The sequence below is a fragment of the Octopus sinensis genome, linkage group LG7, assembly GCF_006345805.1.
Source record: "Octopus sinensis linkage group LG7, ASM634580v1, whole genome shotgun sequence".
NCBI classification, from domain to species: Eukaryota; Metazoa; Mollusca; class Cephalopoda; order Octopoda; family Octopodidae; genus Octopus; species Octopus sinensis.
The window spans coordinates 51,813,208-51,829,674 of record NC_043003.1 but is presented as its reverse complement, the minus strand read 5'-3'; the positions used below and the strand labels follow the sequence as shown (position 1 = coordinate 51,829,674).

At 36.1% G+C, this 16,467-nt stretch overlaps 1 protein-coding gene across 2 annotated transcripts in view; it reads left to right on the top strand.

The window, feature by feature from the left end:
- LOC115214132 (protein patched homolog 1) overlaps positions 1-16,467 on the top strand; it is a 121,101-nt gene that overhangs the window by 16,213 nt on the left and 88,421 nt on the right. For both annotated transcript variants that reach the window (XM_036504765.1, XM_029783193.2), the window contains exon 4: positions 687-879. In XM_036504765.1, coding sequence (XP_036360658.1) covers positions 687-879 — 193 coding nt within the window. The remainder of the gene's footprint in view (positions 1-686; positions 880-16,467) is intronic.

The following is a 16,467-nucleotide window of genomic DNA, read 5'->3' as shown; positions in this document are numbered from 1 at the left end:
ACTCGAAAGGTATATATAAACGCAAACATGACTTTGTGATTAAGAATTTCACTTCCCAACCTTGTGGTTTCAGGTTCAGTCCCACTGTGTGACGCTTTGGACAAGTGTCTTCTATTGTAGCCTTGAGTCGCCCAAAGCTTGAGAGTAGATATGGTTAATGGAAAATGAATATGTAAATCATCATCATCATTTTAATGTCCACTTTTCCATGCTTGCGCGAGTTGGACAGAGTTTATCGATGCAACTTTTCTACGGCCTCGGATGCTTTTCCTGTTGTCAACCTCCACTCATTTCCAAGCTGGGTGTTAATTCCCCTCAGCCAAACATGTTTTCGCAGAATATGGGAAATGAATGACATACGTATATTTGTGTATTCGTGTGTCTCCTTGTCTTGACATCACGCCATAGATACAAAATGAACGTCCCCGTGAGACATGTCCAGCCATGTTAGAAATAGCACCTTGCTTGAAAACAGGTGAGGGCTGGCGGGAAGAAGAGCCTCCAACATCCTATGACATAGGATTTTGTTTTACTTATAAGCCTTATTTAATTTTATTTATCAAAATATAATCAATACTGTATTTATTATTAGAAAATTGTTAACAATGAAAATTTGGAAATATAATTGAATTTTTATATATAATATATTTTTCTAAGTATTTTTCTTTTTTTTTTCTTTCTTTCAGGGTAAATCTAATGGAAACACATGTGCTCTGTGGGTGCGATGTCACCTACAGAAACAACTTTTCAGCGTTGGCTGTTTTATCCAACTTCATTATGGCAAAGTTCTTTTCCTTGGATTACTGCTGCTCTCTTTGTTTTGCTTCGGTTTGAAAACAGGCACGTTAGAAACCAACGTTGAACAGCTCTGGGTTGAGCGTAAGTATCCGAATACATCTTAAAAAATAAAAACACTTCTTTTCCGTCGTCTCTGCTATTTTACACCCTTCAAATTTTCTTTTTACAATACCCAACAAGAATAATTCTATGTGGTCGCCTGGCCTGGAAGCAGACCCCACCCCTTGGCCAGTTACACCATTACTGTCTTAAAAGCAAGGGGCTTACACTGTGTAATTTTAGTCCTCGATAATCAATACTCGAGAGAAGGACAAAGGAATGATTCTGGCTAAATTGCTTTTGATTATAAATCTGTTCAGTCGGAGCTGATCTGTGGCTAAATACCATTGATAACAATTCATCTTATCTTTCCAGCCCTCTCTCATACAGCAATCCAGTACCGTGTTCTTTTACGCGTTTCAGTCATTTGCCCGAGGCCATGCTGGAACATCGCCTTAAAGGATTTTAGTCGAAGAAATCGACCCCAGTATTTATTCTATCAGTCTCTACTGAGACATAACACACAACCGTCAGTTGTCAAGTGATGGAGACGGGGTCAAACACAGAGACGCACGCACACACACACACACACATATATATATATATATATGTGTGTGTGTGTGTGTGCGATAGGCTTCTTTCAATTTCCGTCTACCAAATCCACTCACAAGGCTTTGATCCGTCCGAGGTGCCCCACAGCGGGACTGAACCCGGAACCATGTAGTTAGGAAGCAAGCTTCTTACCACACAGCCACGCCTGCGCCTATAGTATCGAATAAATTAAAAAAATAAATCACACGCCCCGGTATATGTTAGTGGTTTTAAAATGTGGCCTATTGCTCATCAGAAACTAATGAATATGAAAAAACCGTAAACATACTCCTATTCCTTCCACCCTGACAAATATAGAACCTTTACGATCGATGCATCAAATGGCATTTGAATAAACGGCTTGCTTGGAATTTAGCTGTTTATCCTACTCAGATGAGTTCAGACCCTAGTGAGGTTAAAGCTTTTAATTTCATTGTATTTATCATTTGAGGTTCGATTCAGATAAGTACTATTAGTCATTATAGGCAAATTCCGCCGAGTTCGACTTTGCCTTTCATCCTTTAGGGGTCACTAGAATAGGTACGTACCACTGGAGTCAAAGTAATCGACTTCTTCCTCTCAAAATTGCTGGCGTTATACCAATATTAGTAAGAATTATTAGGCATTATATTTTAGGGCATAAAAAAAAAAGAAAAAGAAAAAATGACTGGATGATAGAATTGGTAAAACGTAGCATTTCGCGGCATCTCTTGTACGTTTAGATTGCTTTGCCAGTCAACTTTCCGGTGTCGATAAAATAAAGTACCTGTTAAATCGAATACTGGGTAGAGAAGTCGTTTCAACTGACTGTTCTCCCACCCATTCAAATCTGATGCCTTGTACATGCTTTGGACTCTTCGCATCTCTACAAAATTGACCTTCTTAGTAGAAGAATAGTACATATAAAGAGAGGGTGAAATAGAGAGAGACGCACACACGCACATTATGAATGAATTAACTAAGATTTTCAACGTAAAATGATATTACACATAAGAGCCAATTTGATACAAAATTTCGGCCTGTTTTCTCTTTTCTGCCTAAAATTGGTTTTTATAATGTATAGTAGCATTATTACTATTATTACAAAATAATTTTTTTTAAATCAACGGATTCTTTATACATTTAAATTTTTTTTCTTAGACGTAACATAAACAAAAACAAAACTTTAAATCCACCACCGTCCCTCCTTATAAAACGTGATAAAAAAATACAACAAAAACATAAATATAAACACTGAGTATAAAAAAGTAAATCTTAATTTCCTCAAGTTTCAATGAAATGCGCGTTGGGACCTTTCTAGTTTTGGCTTACACATACATACTCATATATACATGTACATATAACTGACACGTTCTGAAAGGCATCTTACACACTCGTAAACACACACCCTCATTATACACGTCCACACTATATGCATCCACATAACAAAACTCCACACACAGGCGCACGCACATACTCTTCTATAGCCGTACACACAGATTCTCACATACCTACACACACTACTATTATTTGCTTGTCACTGGAAACAAAAAAAGGAAGTGCTACCCGCCATCTTGGCCCGTGACCCAGAAATGGTGTAATTCAATGAACGCGTGTGTGGTCTGGTATTTTTGGCACAGTCACTCCACCGACATACTTTTGTGTGTGCCTGACTCTACCACTACATCCTATAAAATCTGAGAGGAAGGGAGAGAAAAGGAAACATCTCTTCACTTCACTCTTGTCTCTTTACTCTTACCACCATCATATTCTTTTACATTTTTACGATTTTCAAACTTTCCAAGATAGCAACGGGGAATATTTTATATCTTAGTTTCATTTTAAAAATTTTAAAGCTTTTTTTTTTTTACATAATTAATTTGTCCTCCCTAATTGTGATTTATTGCAGTTCAGTTTTAATTTCTCTTTTTTTTTTTTAAGTAAAACATTTAAGAAAATTGATTTAAGTTGGTATTACAAATATTTTGTTGAATGCCAAAATCAGTCGTACCTCTATTCATTTCCGAATACTTCCCTATAGAAATAAGTAACCAGTTATAACATAAATACACTTGAATCGGTTCTATTAACTATACCCCATCCCCAACATAGAAAATGTTCCAATGTAAGCAAGCCATTCGCTTTTACTAGTTTCAGTCATTCGGCTGTGGTCATGCTGGATCACCTCGTATTTGTAAACATCATTTCAATCAGATAAATCTATTTAGGGAAATGCATAAATGTGCTACTTAGAAAATTGCTGCTTATAAAGATGAGGAGACAGATCGCTGGGCTAAATATATACCTTATTTTTATTTATTTATTTTTTTTTTCATTTTACATTTTGGCATTAAAAGTTATCTTTTGTTGCTGCGGAGGCCTTGCAAATTTGTGCCTTTCGTGTCGACATAAGGAACCATCATCAAACTGCAGATTGACAACCATAGCTAATGTCTAGTGTTAACAAACCTATAGTTGTTCAACCTGCCAGAACAAGCTACCAGATTCCCATGAAAGCACACCTCATCTTGAAAACGGGAAGGCACATTGGATATTGTCTAAAAATAAGGTGGGGCTGTCATAGTTGGAACACTTTGATCAAAGGTGTCTTTTTCTTACGACGTAGTCTGCATGATTTGTGAAAGATTTGGCTGCTATTTCCAATAATTTGAGCAACTGTGCAAACCAGGAATGGTGAGGAACCCTTTTTAGTAAAAAAGGCAATTGCATAAGAACCTGTGGGGGTGCAACTGTGGTAAGAGAGATAATGGATATTTAACTTCGTTAATTTATAGGTATGTAACTAACGTATTAAATTACTTATATTAAATTACTATTAAAAAAATTAAATTACTATTTAGATCTTGTGGTTTAAACTGTTTTATTTCTTTTCCCCACGGGTTATTAGAGACTTACTTTATCAGTGGGTGGCTTCAAATTAGAATTTTTCCAAAATTTTGCTTCGAAGCAAGGGTTTTCCCACCTCAGATGTTGAGGTTCTTCCATTGGTTTATATCTGCTCTATTTGCTCCTTTCTGTAATGGCATGGACTTAGCAATTTATAGTAGTTCCTTCACTCCAAACTTAAGGGTATAATATTTATTTTAGCTCGCAGTTAATCAGAAGCCTGTAGTTTGTCCTACTATGGAAATTTTACTTGCAATAATATATCATCTTAATCTGGAAGCCAAAATTACGTATCAGCCCTGAAAAGTTTTCATTGCTTAGGAAATCTCTCTCTCTCTCTCATTTCTATAAACAATGTATCACAATTTCTCCACATTGCTTGAATACAAACTTTTCACCAACTCAGCATTTTGAGTAAGACAAAATGAGATCTGGATAGCTGTCGGCTATGTTAAACCAACGTGTGAGGTCAAATCGAAGTAGTGGCCAATGTATTAAACCATGGCTTGCATTCCACTTATTGCTTAAAGCAAGTTTTAATGTATTAATTGGAAAGAAATGATGGCCATTCAATTTAACCCTTGACTGCATTTAGTGAAGTTCACTTTGTTTCAAGCATTTGAACCAGGCCTTTGATCCAAGGATAATAATATCTGTCTATCTATCTACTTTTCTACCTTCAGATTCATAGGTTCTGCAAAAAGTGGTCATGGTTGTTACTTTACAACCTCTGACTGAACCACAACAGAAAAAAAAAAATACTTTAAAGCATTTTCCTATCCATTCACCCCCACCTCTCACTCCTAGGAAAAAAAAATCTTCATGCCTAATTAAAACTTAGTTTAGGGTTAGGGAAGAATTTTACCAATGTGAACAGTATAGTTATAAACTCACTTAACTAACTTATCGTAGGTATTATTCCTTATTGCTTTAACATTCTTGTCAAATACAGCTGTTTTCTATTCATCCTGGTGGTCCTTAACCTACAACACAAGAAGAGAGATATATTATTGGTTAGGTTGTTGTTGGTTGGAAGGAATGTTGAAATGGAAACCACCTTTTATTATTATCAGTATTAGTATTATTATGTAGAGTGGAATTTTCTGTTTATTATCTAATTTTGTAGAAACGGTGGCGAAAAAACAAAATAAGATGACACCTTTCTTGAGAATGTGAATATGTTGGAGGAAATAATTTTAAGTCTGAATACGAAAAATTGATATTGGATAATATAGGTCATTGAATGTTTACATTTGGTATAGATATATTTAGATTTGTAGTTGTTTTAACTCTGGGTTAGCCGTGATCCAACAGATCTAAATTCAAAAGCATTCCAACTTGCCTTTTCGTTTTTTAAACATAATGTGTCCTTAGCTTTTTCTCGTCTTTTAGTTTTCTTTTTTCTTGGTGGTGTGGGGGATATAAATTGAGGGAAATTCGACTGCTATTTCTAGCAGGTCGATCAACAACATAGAGCCCTTCTCGATTTCTCTTTTATTACATTGTTTTTTGGCCAGGTCAGCCTCTGGTTCAACAGTCATAATCAAAGACGTACCAGCCGCAACCAGTCGTCTTTTTTTTTTTTTTTTTACCATAGTGTATCACGGAGTATATTATTTCATGAGTCCTTAAAAAAACAGGACACACGGGTTTAAGATAGTCGGGTGTATTCTGAGGGGATTTCGCTATCATTTTCTACTGGTCGAAAACCGCATAGTGGCTCCCTCTCGTAGATACAGGTCAACCAATGTTTACATAGGTGGGAACTTATAAATATAGATGTTACTATTGTTGTTGTTTAATTCCTGGTCATTCCTAATGGAGCGGACCTATAACCAAATGCATTGTAATCGAGGCCATCCACTCTTTTTAGGAGTATCCAGTTCATCAACGTTATTTGTTAAGAGAGTGGGATATAGCTGTTATTTCTAGCATGTCGAGCAGTCATGCTCAGTGAGTAGCGATGATAGTGATGCTGGACGTAAAAGAGGAACTAAAAATATTAATTTTGGAAAAGACTGTTAAACATTTTATACGTTAATTTCAGGGTTCGTTACACCAAGAAAATACCCACTAACGTGTGAGCTTCGATATTAGTTTTGATATGTTTTCTGTGTAGAGCACTTTATACTTTAGCTATCATGATATAAACACCAAATCATCTGGTTGGAGAAATGTACTTTCGATTGACTAATTCGTTTTATATCCACGCGTCTGCTTTAGCGTGAGACAACCGAAACCAAGCACAACTAAAGCACCGTTATTTCATAAACCCTCAATATTTAGGAGCCATAAATAGCATCATTGCTTTTTATTAGCCGTTAACTTATTTTGGGTCAATCCTTGGATTAGTTATTTTGAAACATAGCTACTCTCTGCTGCGACATCTTTTGATATTTCTCATTTATTAGATAGCGAAGTGGTAGAGACGAGAGAGCGGGAACAAAAGTGCCTTCCGGTATTTATGGCCATTTATTTTCTCAAATCAACTTCGATCTTTCTGGGGTTGACTAAATAAAGTACCAGTCGAGTGCTGAGGTCAACAGAATTCCGATAAAGCGTAAATTTTATATCTGCTCTCATAATATAGTACACTTTCTCAGCTCAACCATTCTTTAGATTTAGATCTCCAATCTGTTGGATGTTAAGCGTACTTTAATTATTGTCCTCATCCCCAACACCACCATCGTTCTTTGTTTTTGTTTTTTAAATTTCTACAACATTCCGTTTCTGTGTATGTGTGTACGCGCGCTTAAATAATGTAAATAATACGAATATTTTAGGTGATGATGATTATACTAATATTTATTCGTGCAATCATTATCCCCCGTTTTGTTTATCAATATGTAATGTGTGCTATAGTCGCTCAACAGTTCAGAAATAACTTTTCTTCTGTCATGGCTCTTAGTCTCTTCCATTATAAGTCTGTTTGTCCCCGTCGGATACAAGCTAGAGTTAGAATACATCAACATGAAACTTTCTAGTTGTGTTTGTAGAGTTATCTCCCTTCTATCTAACCATCTTTCGCGTTTCATTACAAATTAATGATGTCTTAAAGGAAGTAGCACTCTTCAGTTAACGAAAACACAACTTCCAAAACTCCGAAAACACGGAAATTTAACGCCGCTGTTTCGTAAAAAAAAAAAATTTTCATTGAATTTCATCTCATTTTAAAGCATAATTCTTCTCCTGTCAATTTAGATAGAACAATGTAAAATCTTTAGTCTCTTCAATTTTAGTATGATATTTTTTTGTTGTTATAAGTTTTAAATGAAATCACTGCCTGCCAATAAAGCTAAAATTTGTTTTGTATAGAGAAAAGTATAAGTCCGAAATTGTTGAAAACTTTTTGCAGGGTGTTGATTCTATTTATAGTGAAGCAACGAGCAAAATGCATTGTTTTTTTAATTGTCTTTTTATGTTCTGAGTTCAAATCGTGCCAGGGTCAACAACAATTATTCCTTATACATTATTATTAAATTCAAAGAAATTATTATTGTAAAGAAAATAGTTATTCACGAGTATCTGTATTTTTCTTCGCGCAAATATTAATTTACTGTGATATGTATGTATAAATAAATATGTTTGTGTGTGTGTGTGTGTGTATTGTAAACAAATTTAAGGCGGCGAGCTGGCAGAAACGTTAGCACACCGGGCGAAATGCTTAGCAGTATTTCGTCTGCCGCTACGTTCTGAGTTCAAATTCCACCGAGGTCGACTTTGCCTTTCATCCTTTCGGGGTCGATAAATTAGATACCAGTTCCGCACTAGGGTCGATATAATCGACTTAATCCGCGTGTCTGTCCTTGTTTGTCCCCTCTGTGATTAGCTTAGCCCCTTGTGGGTAGTAAAGAAATAGGTATTTCGTCTGCCGCTACGTTCTGAGTTCAAATTCCGCCGAGATCGACTTTGCCTTTCATCCTTTCGGGGTCGATAAATTAAATACCAGTTACGCACTGGGGATCGATATCGACTTAATCCGTTTGTCTGTCCTTGTTTGTCCTCCCTGTGTTTAGCCCCTTGTGGGTAGTAAAAGAAATATATTGTAAACAAATCTCCATGAACAAAAATCGAGTATTTAGTACAAGTGGGGACTAAGTCAATTTGCAGATAAACACATCGTTACTAACTAATGGTTTCATATCTGAAATATTAATCAGGCGACATTTATATATTAATGTGTGTGTTCGTTATTGATTGGGTTTTTTTGTTTTTTGCTGCTGCCTGTGAACTTTGACCTGCTCCATATAGTAGGCGAAATCTGCTTAAGCAAATATCTTTTACTGTCTTTAAGATAACCGTTGGCACTAGAAGGGTATCTGGCCATGAACTACTACCTCAAAATATCCAGTCCAACTTATGCCAGCGTTGTAAGACGGACATTAAAAATGATGATAATACTGCTGTTGATGATGATCTGTGTGTGTGTGTCTGTGTGTTGAATGGTGAGGGACAGCACAAGGCCAATCAGAGAACACCCCCACCTCCCGCCCATACCAAAAAACATAGTCTGTGAGGAATACCAAAGCATGTGCCCTCTCCCAATCTTTGAAGCCACCACTTTCATCTTGGAATAGTTATTGAAAAAGTTAGGCATTGGCCAGAGAGAAAGGGTTTTGTCTACCACTTTAATAACCATTCCTAACATAGGCACAGGGACATAGATTTGAGGAGAAGTGTTAAGTTAGTCAATTAAGTCATTCCCAGTAGTTGACTGGCTGGTGCCTTAGTTTTCAATCTAAGAAGAATGAAAGGTAAAAATTGATCTCAGAGGGGCTTAAACTTTGAACATAAAAAGCAATAACTAGATATCAGAAAGCATTTTTTCTAATGAATAAATAATCGTTTGTATTATAGGCACAAAGCCTGAAATTTTGGGTAACGGGCTAGTCAGTTTTGTTGACACCGAAAGAATAAAATACAAAGTGAACCTTGGCGGAATTTGAACTCAGAACATTTGTCTGGCATGCTAATGATTCTGCCAGCTTTCCACCTATTAGCTTAATGATGACAAATATTAGTTGTATAATGAAACTCATCTAGATTCTTAATTCATTATCATCACTTTCACTGGGTCGGGTGAAATTCATTGACAGATCTTTTATGGTAAAGTGCTTTGCGTATCGCCAGCTTTTAATTATTTTCAAACTAGGTAATATTTCCCCTTGTCCTTTAAGCATAAACAGAATAACGGATGGACAAGATTTAACTGAAGACACTGCTTGTATGATGGTGATTTTTGTTTAAAATTCTGCTCATGTTCCCACTCATTTCCAGGAGTGGCTGTGTGGCAAGTAGCTTGCTTACCAACCACATGGTTCCAGGTTCAGTCCCACTGCATGGCACTTTGGGCAACCAAAGCTTTGTGAGTGGATTTGGTAGGCAGAAACTGAAAGAAGTCTGTCATATATATATATACTTGGGCAAGTGTTTTCTACTATAGCCTCAGGCCGACCAAAGGCTTGTGAGTGGATTTGGTAGATGGAGACTGAAAGAAGCCCGTCGTATATATATATGTGTGTGTGTGTGTATATATGTTTGTGTGTCCATGTTAGTCCCCCCCCCAACATCGCTTGACAACCGATGCTGGTGTGTTTATGTCCCTATAACTTAGTGGTTTGGCAAAAGAGACCAATAGAATAAGTACTAGGCTTACAAAGAAGTCCTGGGGTTGATTTGCTCGGCTAGAGGCGGTGCTCCAGCATGGCCACAGTCAAATGGCTGAAACAAGTAAAAGAATAAAAAGAATAATACCAAAACAAAGAAACAGGAATAAACACATTCATATAATGTATGTATGCACGTATGTAAAAATAGCAAAACCAAAAAAAAAAAGTTAAAATAAAGAAAATGACAACCCACCAATATACAATTACTAGTGCCATGATGTAGCTGCATTAAGACAGTGCAGTTGCATGCATGTATGTAATTGCAACTTTTTAATGTACTCTTTTTAAATCACTGAACAGCAACCGTGCTGAGACACTACCTTCAAAGTTTTAGACGACCATATCACTCCCTCTATTTATTTCAATTTGATATTATTTTAGCAATCAATATTTGTGAAATCATTCAATTATAAAGTTATGTGACATAAAAAGACACATTGTTAACACTAAATTTTACATCAGTTTTAAATATACACACAATTGCACCCACATGTACAGGCACAAATACCAGCCCACATACACACACAAACATAAAGGGCTTCTGCAAAGTTTCTGACTACTTTATTCCACTCACAAGGTATTCCTCATTTGAAGATTACAGAAAACACCTGGCCACAATCCCATGCTATAGTATCAAATGTAGAACATTTGCTAAACAAAGACTTCCTAAATTTTTATTAAAATGGTAAACTGACTGAATCATCAGAACAATAGAATTAATGTTTTGCAGTATTTATTCCAACTCAACATTTTGTATTCAAATTCTGCCACAGTCAGCCTTCATCTTTTTTAGGGTTGATAAATTAAGTGCTGGGGTCAATGATATTGACTACTCCCCCAGCCCTCATCAAAATTGACTTGTGCCTAAATTACAGAAAATTATTATTACTGGTATTGGTGCCACATAAAAAGCTCCCAGTACACTCTGTAAAGTGGTTGGCAATAGAAAGGGCATCCAGCAATAGAAACCATACCAAAATAGACAAATTGGAGCCCGGGTGGCTCACTGGCTGGCCAGCTCCTGTCAAACTGTCCAACCCCTGCCAGCATAGAAAACAGACATTAAATGATGATGATTATTAAATTCAGCAATTAAAACTCTTTACTAACAAGTAATATTTAAAGTTTTTGAGACTATGTTTTATAGTTGAGAAATATGACATTAATGGTGTCAGTGTTGGTGGTTGTATTTGTACCAGCTTGGTTGGCAGGTGGAAGTAGTAGGCACTGGGTGGTAGTGATGTTCAGAAGGGTGGTAGTTGGATGGTAGCGGTTGTGGGTGACAGCAGCAGTTTTTTTTAATGAACTTGGTAGTCTTACTTAATTTGTTTCAGTAGGGTTGGTCTTCACCAAAACCACATTTTCTTGTTCTTTTTTCTGTATGTGTGTATGCATATCTGTAAAATGTGTGTGTGTCTCTACAAATTGTACTGTATCCCATAAGTAAGGAAGCATTGAACATACTAATTAGCAAATTACTGTTTAAATTTGACTTTTTTTTCTTTTTCTTTTTTTATGCTTCTGTGGGTTCACTCGCAGAAGCAATGGAGTGCAAGACTAATTACTTGCAGCATTTAGTTACAGGCTTTTTTCACATTTTGAGTTCAATTTCCATTGAGATAACTTTTTTTTAAATCCTTCTTACTTCCAGGAGTTGTTATCAAAAGGCACCCTTAACCCTTTAACATTCATATTACTATATCAAGTGTTATGCTTATTCACATTGTTTAGAATTTATTGCTCTTTTACACGTTTCAGTCATTTGACTGTGGCCATACTGGAGCACCACTTTAAAAGGTTTTAGGCGAAGAAATTGACCCCGGGACATATTCTTTGTAAGCCTAGTACTTATTCTATTGGTTTCTATTGCCAAACAGCTAAGTTAAAGGGACATAAACATCAGTTGTCAGGCATAAAAAAGACTTTATATGGTAGGTGTAAGAAGCCAGATCTTGCTAGTTTGAACATAAAGTAACATAGAATATTTTGGTTGGATGTGGCCAGCTTAAATACCAAAAGGTTTAAAATATTAGAATCATTTAAACACTCTAAGTACGACGCCTTGTGGCCAAAAATCAAAAGCCTTGTAGGAGAAAAAAAGGAACACAGCACATGTCTTTTGCAGGACTCTGTTAGTGAGGCTTGATAGCCAGATTGAATCTTTGCAGATTGTTTTTTTATAAGGAAAAACATAGTACTAGAATTGGAGTTCCAGATGCTTACAGTTCTGGGGGCAAAGAGGATTCATATTTTATTTTATGTAGTAACAGATAAAGGTGAACAGTAGCATTACTGGTTTACTGGATTTCTCTAAGATTGATGAGGGAGTGTCTGTAATGACAGGCAAATCAAATATATAAAAGGACTTAAAACAAATTTTTCATTTCTTCACTCAGGTTCATTCATAAATTGTGTTGATAAAGACATTGGCAAAAATTACATAAACATGTATATATATATTTGAAGGGCAAGTAGTATCGCTAATTAACCAATATCAAAGAAAAGACTTATGATAACTTATTTATCAAATAGTTTTGTTGCAGACTGCAATAAATTAAAAACATTAACACTTGCAAAACAACCTTACAAAAGTACAAGAGACATTCACAGATATTATTATTAGACCGACACTCTCGGAAGCATGAGTTGTCAAAAATTAATTGCAGTAATTGCAATAAATTAATTTACTGCTAAGCTCTTTTCAATTGCAATAATTTATTGCAAAGCTACAATTATTGCAATAATTTATTGCGAAGATTGCAATTAATTGCAATCCAATTCCCTTTGTTTGAGAAGTCTTAGGTAAAAATACAAAAAGCCACTGAGCTGGCTGCAGAGGAAAAGGAATCTGTTGTAACCTTAAAGCTGCCCAATACACCAGAACAAGAAACGGTTTTGGACAATGAATCGAACAACTTCGCTTGCAATGGCCTAAAAAAGCATCGAAGCGAGATAGGTGCCAGCCAACCATGTTATATAGCTTTCATTTTGCTAACGACTAACTTGGATGAAAGGTTCTTCAGTGTAGCAGCAAATGCCTTCAATGATACAAGACATCAATTATTACCCATATATCTGGAGATACAACTGTTTTTAAGAGTAAATGACCATCTTTGGGATAATGAACTTGTTTTGCGTATCGTTTCATCCAATCCCCTCATGTAAATTGTTAAATGCATACTCATTTTAATTGCTAATAGTATGAAACCATCCTTTTTCCATTCATATGTTTTTTTCTGTCTTGATTGGGGTGGTATGGGCCCTAAGGGAAGCGTTGTAGGCATGTTTTTCCATCCTAGGTCATATCACACATTTGGTGGTCGATATTGCCATTCTGGCAGGCGGTGTAAGAATTTTTAGAAAATTGTAGGTGATCCAAACATATTTTGGACAGCAAAGAAACAGATCAATCAAAATCAAGAAAGTAGAGCTTTCATTAGGAATGTAGTTATTTTTGCAAAAAATGACATTTTTGGATGCGTAAAAATTTTACAAGGGGATTTTCTGAAGAGCATTGCAATTTATTGCAATTATTTATTGTGACGAAAGAAAATGCAATTAATTTATTAAAAAAAAAAAATAAAATGCAATAAATTCATTGCAACGAAATAAATTTATTGCAAGCTCTGCAATGCATTTTCGACAATGCCTGCTCGGAAGGTACAAAACTTTTAAGGTTTTGGATACAATCCTTCTTTAGACACCAGGGGAAAGTCCAGGAGAAATAAGAAAAGAAAAGAAATACAAAAAAAGAAGAAAGCCAGGCAAAATGCCTGTGGATTAGTTTTACATGTTTGACATATATACGATTGACTTCACTTTCCATGCACATGCCTTTGGTTGCTTAGGGCTATAATAGAAGACACCTGCCTAAGTTTACCATGACAGGTTCCACAGAATCTTAATCTATCAAGTTCCACTCAACAAAGTATTGGTTCGTCCTCGTATATGATTGATAACATTTGCTACAGTTACCCTTCAGCAGGATTAAATCCCCGAAAACAAATGGTTGCTGGGAAAATTTCTTTACCACATACACATCCCTAGAAAGTGTTTTTAGTATGATGGTGGGGACATGCAGAGATTGTAACAGGACAAGAGTAAGAATGTGTATCTTCCTTATAGGACTTGTTTGTTTGTTCTAATAAGAAACTTTAATGAGCTGACTGTTGACATAGAAAGCTATTGCATGTGTTGTTTATATTAAACTGAGTGGGAAGGAGTAAAGTGGTTGAAACAACAGAATGTGGGGGTAAAAATTCTTTATGGTATTCAGTTACATCCTTGTTCAAATCCCACTTTGGTTGTTGATAAAATATGTATCAGTCACACATACTGGGGTCAATTCAACTGCCTAACCCCCTGCTCTGTATGTACATTTGTGAGCTTGTTCCTATATGAGAAATAGATATTAGGAATTTAATATGTCTTTACATAAGTATGTCTCAGTGTGTCAGTGTGTGAATGTTTTTTTGTCTTCTTTATATCATTATATATAATGTGTGTGTGTAAAAAATGCATGTACATATGTATATGTGTGTATTGTATGTTTGCGTGTGTAAGCATATATGCATATGTGTGTATGTGTGTATATATATATATATATAATATATATATATATATATATCTATATATATATATATATCTATATCTATATATATATCTATATCTATATATATATCTATATCTATATATATATATATATATATATATATATATATATATATATATATATATATCATCATCATCATCATCATCATTTAACGTCCGCTTTCCATGCTAGCATGGGTTGGACGGTTCAACTGGGGTCTGGGGAGCCCGAAAGCTGCACCAGTCCAGTCAGATCTGGCAGTGTTTCTACAGCTGGATGCCCTTCCTAACGCCAACCACTCCGAGAGTGTAGTGGGTGATTTTATGTGCCACCGACACAGGTGCCAGACGAGGCTGGCAAACGGCCACGCGCGGATGGTGTTTTTTATGTGCCACCGACACAGGTGCCAGACGAGGCTGGCAGACGGCCACGCTCGGATGGTGTTTTTATGTGCCACCGACACAGGTGCCAGATGAGGCTGGCAAACGGCCACGATCGGATGGTGCTTGTTACGTGCCCACAGCACGGAGGCCAGTCGATGCGGTACTGGCTATATATATTATTTTCAAAATTGGCATGTATCTAAACATAGTGAAATTAAAAATTATCTTAAGTGAAAAATGAGTATGGCGGTATGTGTGTGTGTGTGTGTTAGGGCAGTAGAGAGGGTTGTTATGCCCAAGAAATGACATACAGTGTAATGACCTCAGTCACTTTGATACACTTCTGTAAGAGAGTTAAAAGAAGTCTTTTATGTAAAGCAAGCTGGCAGAACCATTAGCACATTGGGTAAAATGCTAAACAGCATTTCATTCAGCTCTACATTCTTGAGTTCCAATTCCACCAAGGTCAGCTGTACCTATCATCCTTTGGGATCAATAAAATAACTACCAGTCAAGTACCGGGGTCCATGTAATCAACCTACTCCCCTCCCTGCTCTCAAAATTGCTTGCCTCATGCTAAAATTAAAAAGAATTATTAGAATCTAAAAGACAGAATCATTAGTGCATTGGACAAAAGGCCTAGCAATATTTCTCATGACTCATTATTAAAAGGCAGTGAGCTGGCAGAACCAGTAACACACCAGACAAAATGCTTAGTGGCATTTCGTTCATCTTTACATTCTGTGTTCAAATTCCATTGAGGTTAACTTTGCCTGTCATCCTTCCAGGATCGATAAAAAAAAAAGAAATACCATTGAATATTGAGGTCAATGTAATCAACTTACTACTCTGAAATTGCTGGCCTTGTGCCAATATTTTAAATAATAATAATAATAATAATTATTATTATTATTGAGTGAAAGAGCAGTGCATTCCATCAAAGTGACACTGGGGCAAAATCTACAAAGCCCAGTATACCCATTTGATAGGGGTACACTAGGCACATGCATGACATAGTAATCTCATATCAAGATAAACAGCACATAACCTTGCAGGTGGGGCCCAGTTAGACTTTTCTTCAGGTCGAGTAGCCCATCCTACTCAAAAGGTCCCTGAATAAGGTTTGTTTAAGAATGATGAACAAAACACCCATGTTTCCAGAGGTGAATTATTCAGACCCCAAAGAATCCCCCTCAACACATGGCTATGATGCTCCCCCACTACTTCTGCTCGTGATCAGAGATGCACATATCGTCAGCCACTAAGAAACAATGCTCAACTGGTTATGGCCAAACAACTGACAAGCAAATTTTTGGTATTGAGCAGAATATTTGCTGTAGCCCATCTTTTATACCAAGACAAAACAATGTACATGATAACACTTCCAATCAGTTAAGATTATTATTATTATTATATTATTATTATTATTATTATTATTATTATTATTATTATTATTATTATTAGAATCTAAGATCAACATTATCATCATCATCCTCATCAATGTTAAGGC